Raw genomic sequence first — 11,938 nt, 5'->3', positions numbered from 1 at the left:
TCGGTTACTGAGTGAATTATATATATTTATCACCTCTGCATGCAAGTCACGATGATTCCATCCCTAATAAATGTTGTAAATTATTAGAAGAATTTTTCTTTTGATGAGTCATAAGCATTGCCTACTGGAAAGACAAGCAATACTGAGACACATATCATTGACGTGCATTTAAATCACACACCGCTGATAAAAGACTCTGCCAAAGAAGTCACTCAAGTCTGTAGGTCTTTTTCAGTATCAAGAAAGCACGCAAAGCAATTTGAAGTGAGTTGAACAACAGCAAGTCAGCAACATATTCATTCTCCAGGCATAGGCTATCCATATCATTAGAAATAATTGTTAGTTGGGCTACCTCCTTCTCTTTAAAAAATACAATAAACCTTTTTCCTGTGTGTATAGATTGAAATATGTGTCTGTGCATGGTGCTTGCTCAAAGTGGAAATTAAAAAAAGATGCTGAAGTGAAAAATTACGGATGAAAAATATGCAATGAACAATACGCATTAGAAGCTGATGCTTCTAATGCGCTAGTCTTCCTATTGTCAGGATTTGCAGAAATAAAGCGAAAATAGTATGAATAAAAGCCGTGCATGCCCGTGCCAACAATGTAGTAAGCTTTTAGCCACAACAAAATTTTAAGTGAAAAGGTAGAGGCAACTCGGAAGAAACCATAAATGATGTGGGTTTCAATTTCAGATTTCAAGCAGTAGCCAGGGCCCTTTAGATCCAATTGCAATTCAGTCATTCATGATTCATAAGCAAATGTTTAGTTTCAAGTAAATGCTGAAAATGCTGTCAAAGTTCATAATCCAACAGGGAGTTGAATCTGCCATTTCAAGGTGGCATTGTCACTAAGATAATGTTCTTGCTTCCTTTTATGGCTCACCAATAGTACTACACTCTCGGCATAAATGCCCCATTTGGTATTCCATGCCTGTAATCTAATCTACCAATCTAGCTAAGCTTTACATTTCTTTTTTTAGCATCCTTTTAGTTGCCATTGAGTTGATGTTGAAATAAAGAAATACTGACACATTTTCGAAGTTGTATTAACTCTACTATACATGCTTCTGGCACAAAACAGGGTCACAAATAGCAAGTGTGAAGGTTGGGAAACACTTAATGCATATTTTAACTTGATAATAAAGTTGTTCTGAAAATGCTGCCCTTACTTCACTATTATCGCAACATTGTGACACAGAGACAAATTTGCCGATATTGTGCAGTAACAATAAGGTTGGGAATTAAGACACTGTACATGAAAAAGAGACAAGATTACCGTTCGCGTCTTCTGGCTGCATTCATGTGTGGCAGCCACAGCAATCGCAGAAATGGAGTGAGTCTATGGCATGTAATCGGCGTTTAATCGACGATAACGAAGTAGCGCCTAAGCACGCAGCTCCTTGCGCCATGCGCTCAAGCCAGAGCTCGAATGAGGAACAAGTGGGCCGGCAACGTTTGGTGATTTTGTCTACGTTCGACCGATGAGTAATAAAGAATGAGGGAGATCATAAACACCGATGGCTCGCCATAAGCCAATGTATTGTGAAGTCACGATGCATGTCCCACTCCTGCGTACCAAAACTGGTTTGCAATAACAAGTGCAGTCAATTACATTACAATAAATTATTTAGGGCACTCCGATAATTCCCCGTACTTATTCAAGGACTTTGAAGGTGTAAACCTTTATTAACTGCAAGCAAAAAAAAAAAATTATAAGTAAGAAATGTCATGTCAGTATTCTTTAAGATGTCAAAGCTCACGTGTGCAGCTGTTGCTGACCAGAAGAGACAAGGAAATTGAAGCCCCTGAAAAACGCTTTATTTTAGCATCAAATGTACATGTGCATCAGAATGAGTTTCTGTGGCACCCTTTCCTGAGTCGATGCCATGTCGAAAATCCTGCTCTGGGTGATGCTTCTCGAGCCCCCAAATATTGCGTACTAAAGCAAAGCAGTAAATCACAAGGCCACTCCAGTGTAAGGCATGTTCTTCTTGCTTCCTAATGACTTTCTCCTTTCTTTCCAGCCACCTGAAACAAGAATTTACGATTGATCAGTTGTCTTTAATATTGTTAACACATCCACCCTTTGAAAGTGATTGCAATTAGCAATTATATGTTTTATATGTTATGATGCTTAATATGACCTTTCTTTGTCCATTACAGCAAGTTTTGCAACTTCGCTAGGATGACTATCCATCAAGTGGCCACCAAGGAGATTACATGAAACTTCTGGAGTGGCAGTCCCAGCAGCCGCCTATGGGAGCGAGTGAAGCCGTGGCGGCCATGTTGCTAGAGGAAAAAGAGGGCGCATCCCCAGCATAGGTGGCCGTGGAATACGTGCAGGATTCGACTGCATTTGTAGTTCCACGATAAAAACTTGAGAAGAAACATCTTTCACATGCACAGCAGTTCACAATTGTGTGTTGTTGTAGAAAAAAGAAATTTCTGCATCCAGCTATTGTCGCAGGGTTCGAGAAAAGCTACCGGCGGGAGGTTTTGCCAATCGCACTTCACTGTGTTAAATTTCGAATGGTTTCTTGTGTGATGGGACTGCGTAATAGTCACCACTGATTACCCGCTGGTTGGCGAGATACATTTTCAGCCCCCTTTTGTAAAGACCTAATACACTTTCCACCGGCAACTTCTGACTATACGTCGCGACCACCACCTTCCTTTATTGGTTTGTCGTATCTCTTGTGAGTGCAATTACATGGCTGTGGACATGTGGAGAAACTGCACTTCCTATTTTTATCTGCTCCCAGTAGTTGTCGTAAATCGAGCGCTCATCTTTCTTGTGCACGCATCTCACTGTTTTCCCTATTACAAACACAGGCATTGCGCAATACGTGCAAACCAAATAGAGAAGGTTGTGCAAAATACGCACCACGCGTCACAACCCGAGCCAGTTGGCACGCTACATAATACCACACGCAAGTGACGTGCCACCGTCTACTTGACTCGTAAATTCAATACATGTATGTACGAACACCTTCTTAACCATTCCCAACTGAAGCAAACGTACGCACAACGCCCAGTTGTGAGCAAACAATGAGAGCTTATCTTACTGCTGGAACGTTATAACAGGGGTGTATACTTTACATGATTGGTGCAGCCATGACCAACTACGATGTTCTAATGCCCTCGGATAGCATGCCACAATGAGTGAAACACTGTTACAAATGCGTACAACCAATAAGCACGATGAACACCCTCCACGCTGTGTTACGCTGGCTCGGGCTTTTTGCCTCTAGCAAGATGGCGGTGACCGGCTCCACTTTTGGAAAGCCACCTCTGCTCCAAAAGTCTAAGTATATAACTGCCTTGGTGGCCACTGTCTACATGAATAGGGTGCTATTCCTTTATTATATTTACAGCTACATAACCCTTGTGTCACCTTGGCACGTGCATTCTGGGGGACTGGCCGAGAACAGGCACATACCCAATGCGGCAATGAAGGGTAAGCTACAGGGGCGGAGCTTCTGCGCACGTGTTACCGCGTCAAGTAGTTTAGCAGCATTTGACAGCCCTTTTGGTTTCTTGGAACAGACACTGAATCGATGGAGCTTCCAGGTGCGACGGCTTCGCATTTGCCCAGATGCGGAAGGGAAAAGCTCCAAAATCAGTCAGCTTCAACACACAGTGGTCCGTTATCTCATTTAGCTGTTGTAAATAAGGTGTTTATGTTTTCACTTCCCAGCTTAAACCAATGCAGAAGAAAACGTGGCACTTCTTTTTCTTTTTTTTTTTTCAGGAGCGCTCTCGCTTGTGCGTGCTTTGCCTCCGTAGCTTTCCATTCATTGCCACAGAAAGTTGCCCGAGATCATAGTGGCCAAAGCTAGCAGACAACTTGGGTCACTGCGTATGTGAAATGTTACATACGGATGGGCAAACAAACATACCATACCGCAAACAGGGTAAAGTTACCCAAGAATGCCAATTGCATTAATACAAATAACACATAAAAAAAAAGTAGTACGTAATAGTGTTTTCACTTTGGTGATGTGCTTCTTGTAGATCTCTCTCACATTCACTTGGAAACATCTGAGGTTGGTCATGAGGATGTAACTGCTGCCTACCTTTATTGTTCACAAAAATAGGGTCACGTTCATTACAACCTGGCTTCCTGAAAAAGTTTCTACACAACATTACACAGCTTAGTAGTTAACCCTTTCACTGCCGGGTTTTTTTCTGACTGCTCCTCACCCCCTGCTGGGTATTTTTTTCATGTTGGTTCAGTGGAAATTTCATGCTCGTAATGCACCATGATACTCCACAGGACATGTAAAGATATTCATCAGCAGTTCTTGAATTTCTTCGTCCGTCAAAGCGTGGACGCACGTGACGTGCTGACTCGCCATGGCTGCTGCACTCTGCCGAGACGAAGCGACGCGGGTGTAAACACGTGCATTCCATCTGTTGTCTAAAATTTAATTTAGAGATTCTATGTGTTTAGGTGACCTCTCCATAGATGGCGGGAGATGAACGCAATTTCTTTTTTTTTTGCACGAGTTGTCTCGGGAGTGGCAGGGAGTGAGTTTAAAAAGCAACACGAGTATACTCGGGAGTAGCAGGGGGTGCGCATGGGTGGTTTCACGAGTTATCTCGGTAGTGGCAGTTAAAGGGTTAAGAAAGACATTTTATCAGCTATGCTACGTTTCCTAATTCCTAAAACGAGTTTCTAAGGAAATATGTTGAAACGGAAGCATTATGTGCTCTGGAAGGAATGTAGACATAAAAAAATTTGGTAAATAAAAGAAATGCTAATATGAAGACCAATACCAAACTTCTGTGTCTAATTTTTGGTGCTTTAATAGGCAGCTGACCACTGAATCACAGTGCAAACCCACAGCTGCTACAGCACGCAAAAAATACTAATCATATCATCTGTTGATGCAGTTGGTTCAAAGTTCACATCAAGTCCAGCATGGCTTCTTGTTTAAGCGATATCATGATCGGAGGTGGTGATTACATGGTACTACTACAAAACACTGACATGCATGCTAAATAACCTAGTATGGCCTCAAACCAGACTGTGATACAGTGTGGCAGTTGTAAGAGATTATTCTAACAAAGAAGGAAGAGACAGGCAATACCAGCAGAGGGCCCTTGTCACAATGTAGCACAGCAATAAACCAGATTGAAACCTAAAATTTGAGGCTTCATGCATTTTGGTGCAGCTTGCAAACCTGTCAATCTGTAAACTTTAAAATTCCTACAATCCTGTGGATGCGAGGGGCTATTAATGGGCAGAGGGGAAAGAGTGGGTAAAGCATGCATTTTTTAAAAAAGCTTTTTAAGAGGATACACACTTTATTAACGGTGATCTATCTTTAGATGCAGCACAGAAGCAGCAACGGCAAACATGGAACAGCAATGATTGACAAACACCAGCAAGGTTTTACAAACACATTATTTTTATATCACAGCCACTATTTCAGACACGCTGCTTTTGCTGATTTTGCGTACTCCGGGAACTTGTGCATGTAAACTTGCCTGATGTAGTTAACTCTCTGTGGTCTTTTCCAACCAACAGAAGGTTCGGAGATAGACGAGCATAATTTTCCCATGAACTCAATTTATTTTTATTTTTAAATATTGATGCAACCTTCGTAAAATCACAGAACGAGCCCAAACTCGTAAACATTACAAAAAGATATGAGAGAGTTGGCAAGTTCACACTTGCCACTTCTAAAATGTGCATCCATGCTATGTACGTCAACATATCACCAATACAGTGGAACCACGTTGATACGTTCCTCACAGTTACATTTTCCTGCCTGCTACGTTGTGTTCTTGAAGTCCTGACCTAAGTCCCACTGACTTCCACGTGTTATGTTCCCATTTGATACATCACCATTCTGTAATGTTCCTGCATCTTATGATGCGTTTGAATGCAGCTGTCATGTAAACTGAGCGGTGTTGAGGGAAACTTGCTCTCGCATGTTGCTATAATGACAATAAATGTATACGTTGCAACAAGCGACCAAAGTATGCAGTAAGTCATTAAGTTGGACAAGCCAGGCGCTGCACAAGCATATTGGGAGAAAACGTGCACAGAGCAGTTGGCGAAGCACCCAAAGAAGTGCACATCGGTTAACACCTACCGGGAACCAAGCACACTGGGCCAAATCAGTTGAGCGCAGGGCCAGATTTATTTTGGGGCTGGCAAGGGTCTTAGCTACATAATTGCTGGTTTTCTTTAGTCAGCTTCGCCGCAATAAAGCCGTGTTATGTGGTGAAGCATACATAAAATATTGCGGTGAAGCACATAAAGAATGGAAAGGGGTCACTGTCACGGCACATTGTATGTGTCCCTTAAGTATACACACGTGCACGTGCCGTACCCAGTCACAGTACGAGCACCGAGATGTTTATTAACTGCACTGGCAGCCATTCAAAGCTGTTTCTGATGTTGCTGTGGTGATCTGCAGCCTTCCTCATTGTCATGTTTTTATTCCACAGCCCCTAGACAAACGTATCAATGTGGTTCTACTGTAATAATATGTGGGCAAATGGCCAAACAGCAGTATCAGGGTGCGAGATTTCAGTGACGAGTCTAGTCAGCTATCCGCTAACTGCCACCATGACAAGATCCTCTTGTTTGTAAAGTATAATCTCATTAATTCGAACTCCTATGGGACCGGAAATTTATTAGAATAAAACAGAGTTCGAACTAAGGAGAGCTCCTTTGAATATACATTCGCCGACCGATAAATCGGACACAGATAATACGAACATGCTCGGTAATTCGGACAGCTTCGCGGCACCGCCAATGGCCCCGTAGACTTAATGTGTAAAGACGACCAATATTTCGAACAGCCGCCAGGTCTACATTCGATTATCCGGACTCCATCTGTGACTGTAGCGTATGCGGATTCTGCTGCCATTATCCCCTATGGCAACCTCAATGAGACATGAAGTATGGCCTCGAGCCGAGACGTCGAGTATGGCCTCAAAGATTACACATAAAACGAGAATCTCTGAGGCCCTGTCTCAGTCACAGTACTACGCCTCAGATTAAATCACAAATGCTGATCTCGGAGGATTTGCCTGAATTGTAAGGTCGCGTCAACATCACGATGATCACATCCTATTCCGGCATCCCAGCGCATGGCCTGCTCTCGCCATTCTGTTTGTTTAGTAGCAATTCCAGACAGCGCTCTGCTAGCTCCAAGAAGTCTTTCTCGTGAAGTTATCGACAGGCAGCATCAAATGGCACCAACGGTCCTCTCGGAGTCTGACTCTGCATGAGTCGCAGTCCGAATGACCCTACAACGAGCTCAAATGCGGACATCACTGATGACCTCGGCTGCGATGTGCAGATTGCTGTCACCATTACATCTGAAGACTTTGCAGACGTCGACAGCGCGGTGTGTGCTGAACTGAACGATGACGAAATAATTGAGCAAGTTCTCCCACCGCCAAACAGCGACTCTAAATCGGATGATGTGCCGTACTGGACCTGACTCGAGCCTTTGCAGTCCTTGCACAAGCATAGAGCGACAACAGAAAACCGACAGAAATATAGGCATACTTGGTTGCACGTAAGCGGAAGTGTGTGCAGCAACGAATTGACCACTTCTTCTTTGCACAGTGGCATTAAAACGTAAATAAAATTATTTTTTGGGCACATTCATTTTTTCGGCCATTCGATAGTTAGGACTTATTTACGTTCCCCGTGAAGTCCTAATTATCGTTCGTCGACTGTAGTGCCCGATTAATTGCGCGGTACAGTGTAAAAAACCAAAACCGTCATTGGGCTTTCATTGAAAGTCTTATCTTTCCTCCATCAGCACGCAACATGCGGCAGAAGAAGCCTAGGTTCCACATAAAGTTCAAGTGTGATAAGATCGCGCCTCACATGCTGTTTGCTGTGGGTGTGAGGGAAAATATGTGAGGGTGAGCTGAGCTCAACGTGCACTGCTGCGTGCCCAATGATGGAGATGATATGATCAAGCATGCGCTAGGAGGGAGAGGGTGGGCAGGTGAGAGTACGCGTAGTAACATGATTAAGAGCGCGGTAGGAGGGAGGTAGGTGAGCGCCCGGTAACGTGATCAAGGGCGCGCTATAGGGCTCCTTCCCGCTCCTTTTAAGCTAGATAGGAAAGGAGGGTGCGCACCATACTGGTTTAGTCTCAGCTTTCTGCGCATCCTTACTCAACTAGCAATGCAGCGAACCTTTGCCTTCGGCTCACGTTTGTCCGAAAAGCGGTCCATGGGACATTTTGTTATAAATAACCACTGTGCAGTTCCAATTATCTGTCAATTCGAATTAAGAGATTTCGAATTATTCAGATTTTACTGTACATTGCCACTTCCAGGCTTCACCAAAGAGAATTGAGGCAAAAAGCTGGAATGGCTTCACAAAGGCACAAGCTAGATTTTATGATAGTGCTAAAGATTAACCCCTCAGGAAGAAGCACAATTATTTTTGATGAAGCAATGTCGACCTATAATAATGAAATATACTCGACACCGTATTTACTCGATTCTAATGAACCTTTTACACCACATTTCACATTTTCCATTTCTGGCTGTGAAAAATTGGGTGCATGGTACAATAGAGGATGTTTTAGAATAAAATAAGTAAGGCATATAAACATACAGCGGATGCTTGCAATTGTGTACAATTGCATCGCCAAACTTACCCGTTTGAAATCTCCCATGTTCGTAGCATTGATTGGGCTGCCATAGATCACTAGGTAGTTGATGCGTGTGGTTTCTGTTCCTGTCTGGTTGTCCTTGATAAAGATCTGAAAATGGCAATGGAATTAGTACTAATGCTTCTCTCATGTGCATAAACAAAAAGTTTAGACAATGACCCTAGGCATCAACGTGAACCATCCACTGATCCTTCATGTGATCACCACAGTGGTATGAAACCGTAGTGAGATAACCACATCTCCCATCATTCCTTATCGTCTACCAACTTTTAGAGACAGGGACACTAGAGAAAAAAAATCCGACAGAACCCATCTCGTGATGACTGCCCGATGTTAGTGCTTTTAGCATTCAAGCAACGTTGCGGCACACCGTATTGCCATTGCTGAACTACATTATGTATGAGCCGTGTACAGCAGCCTGGCCCTTCTCTTCTGCTTCCCTCTGCACATGCTGAGTCATCTAGCGGCATGCCAGTGAAGTTCACGACAAGTCCTCCTCCCCTTGTGTGGCATAGAGCACTGCACAGGCTCGGGCTTACCTGCAAGCCCGGGCTGGGCCGGGTAGGGCAGTTATTTCACGGTCTCGGGCCGGGCTCGGGTATTTTGATGCGGGCCCGGGCCGGGCTCGGACTTTATGGTGGGGTGCGTGTAACGTGCAGCGAGTTATCCTCGCACGTCTCGACTCTGAAAAACCTGTTGCCCCGGCGCAGCTGGAAGCTAGGAGTGCTACTCCTGTGTACTTCCCTTTTCTTCTTCCGTCGTATTTTGCGCTCTTTGAATAGAATGTAAAAGTCCAGAAAGACCGAAGTCACCTCAAACCACAGGATACCATTGTATCCCTTACCTAAATCAATGTAATTAATGCTTTCAGCGCGGTGCAAGTGCTTTCGCGACTTGCTGATTCTTCAAAGGCAAATTGGTAAAACGATGACTGGTAAGATAAGATAATTTGTCATGTGGCTGAAATATGGCACTGCGTCCATCCATGATTGCACGCATGTTCTCAACCGGCCGCCTAGCAGCAGTGCATTTATTACACTGCACCATGAAGGAACGAGAGGCTTTCTTTCTCCATTTACTCCATCTATGCTGCGCTCACGACCGGTCGTGGTTGCGCTTCGGCTATGGTGTACTAGAATACAGTTGAGTGCAAGGAGGTTATGAAAAAACTATATAAAAAAGTTTTTTTATAACCTCCTTGGCTGAGTGGGACGAGCGGCTGGGGCGGCGCATGCTTTGCAGTGAGGCGCCTTACATGGAAAAATACTGTGGCGGCGCTGCGATAGAAGGGGGTTGTGCCGCATCAAGATCGCGCCGTTGGAAACTGCTGGCGATACTGCTCGGCAGGGTCATTCGTACTACTTCGCGCGCTGGTATTTGCGTTCAGACCGCACAAATGGTGTCCATAATTGCATGTGACATGTATTTATGCCTTAAGAATATATTTCGTTCATTCTCTTCTTTATTATTTTTTTTTTAAATTTTGCTCGGTGATATTTTTCGGTATCGGGCTGGGGGATTCAAGCCGGGCTCGGGCCTAAGGTAAAGGGGTGGCGGGCCAGGCCGGGCGGGTAACGTAGATTATTTCGGGCCCAGGTCCTGCCATAAAACTTTTGGTCGGGCTTGGGCGGGCAGCCCAACGTAAAAACGGGCCCGGGCCAGGCCCGGGCTGAAAAAATCGGCCCGTGCAGTGCTCTAGCGTGGCATCCAAGATGAATGGTGCGGCGGTGTGTGCTAATGCTGAGAATTAATCCTTCTCAGCTCGCGGGCATTCATGACGCAGCGCTACGGAATCAGGCTGCTGTGCTTAAGGAACTCATGTAACGTGGGTTCGACTCTGCCCAGCACCGGAGAAATTTTAAAGGATTTTTTTTTTCACTGAAGAGAGGCATAAAGAGGCTAGACAGATACAACAGATCCAAAGTGGCTGAAGTAGGCAAGGAATGCTATTCGCATTAAAAACTGACACTCTACCAGCTTGCCAATGGTAGAGTATTCTTTTATAGGTCAATTTGTATTTACACTGTGAAAAAAAAAAAAAAAGTTTATCATTAGCACAGAAAACAAACGCCAAGCTTCTCCTTCTAAAGTTTGTAACTCAACTGCAGTGCCAGTGTGTCAAAATTTCTACTGCGTTCTTGCAGAAGATTTGCACTGTTTCTTATGCAAGAGTCACCAAACATTGCCAAGTTGACGCTGTTTAATACAGTGTACTCTTTCCCCATTGATAAATAATGGGGTATTCCCAAGTAGACTCAAAATCTGTGCCGTCACACAGAGCTGATGCAAGTATCTCAGGATGTTTGTTTTTGTGTTTTGTCTGACTTATCACGCCTGTGCAAAAGGTGAGAGGATCCGCTGTGGTTGCTTAGTGGCTTGGTGTTGGGCTGCTAAGCATGAGGTCGGGGGATTGAATCCCGGGCACGGCGGCCGCATTTTGATGGGGCCGAAATGTGAAAACACCCGTGTACTTAGATTTAGGTCCACGTCAAATATGCCCAGGTGGTCCAAATTATTCCGGAGTCCCCCACTACGGCGTGCCTTATAATCAGATTGTTGTTTCGGCACGTAAAACCCGATAATTTAATTATTTTTTTGTAAAGGTGAGGGGGACCTATTTTAGTATTCCGCAAGTGTATCTTTCAGTGTCCCTTCAATAAAATATTACCAAAGGCTACAGATAAAAGTATGAACAAGACAACCAATTGTGCCAGCTCTGTGAAACTCTTGCAAAACTCCCAAAGTAAGATTCCTTGCATAATGAGAACTCTTACACCGTATTAGCATGGGCTGCCTCCAGGACTAACATCAAATAAAGTGGATTGTCTTTTAATGCACAGTTCCTCCCTGCAGCTGTATGTAGTGTTCCACAGGGTACACACATTCTCACTGGCACCTTTGAATTGGCAGTAAAAGATCAAGTACTATAGTCACAGCAAGTGCACACAATGACTGTGGTGCATCCATCTGCTTCATGCTAAAGCTATCAGTAATGCCTAAAATTTAACCTCTACTTGTTCACCAAAGCAGCCTTGGAAGGATTGTCGATTTTGAAGAAAACCTAATATAGATATTTTACAAAAAGTCCACACCTAAAGATTATTTTCTTATGTCTGGCCTCAAAATGCTTTTCAGATCTTAACAACGCATGGACATTCTCAATTCTCACAGAATGAAGCACAGAACTCACAGAATGAAGCAAAAGTAATTTGCACAGGTGATGAAGGGAAGATATGCTAGTATAGGAAGCATTACTACATCCTGAAGAAGCTA

General features: G+C 43.9%; 1 protein-coding gene across 1 annotated transcript in view; it reads right to left on the bottom strand.

Annotated features, from left to right (window-relative positions):
- Positions 1-1,798: 1,798 nt before the first annotated feature.
- The window catches only part of LOC119455858 (thioredoxin-like protein 1), a 37,571-nt gene continuing 27,431 nt past the window's right edge, over positions 1,799-11,938 (bottom strand). The window contains exons 7-8 of the mRNA XM_037717370.2: positions 8,651-8,755; positions 1,799-2,030 (exon numbers count right to left, since the gene is read on the bottom strand). Of these exons, the coding sequence (XP_037573298.1) occupies positions 2,001-2,030; positions 8,651-8,755 (135 nt within the window). The 3' untranslated portion in view covers positions 1,799-2,000. The remainder of the gene's footprint in view (positions 2,031-8,650; positions 8,756-11,938) is intronic.

This window comes from Dermacentor silvarum, chromosome 6 (assembly GCF_013339745.2).
Source record: "Dermacentor silvarum isolate Dsil-2018 chromosome 6, BIME_Dsil_1.4, whole genome shotgun sequence".
NCBI classification, from domain to species: domain Eukaryota; kingdom Metazoa; phylum Arthropoda; class Arachnida; order Ixodida; family Ixodidae; genus Dermacentor; species Dermacentor silvarum.
This window is presented reverse-complemented; position numbering and strand designations above follow the sequence as displayed.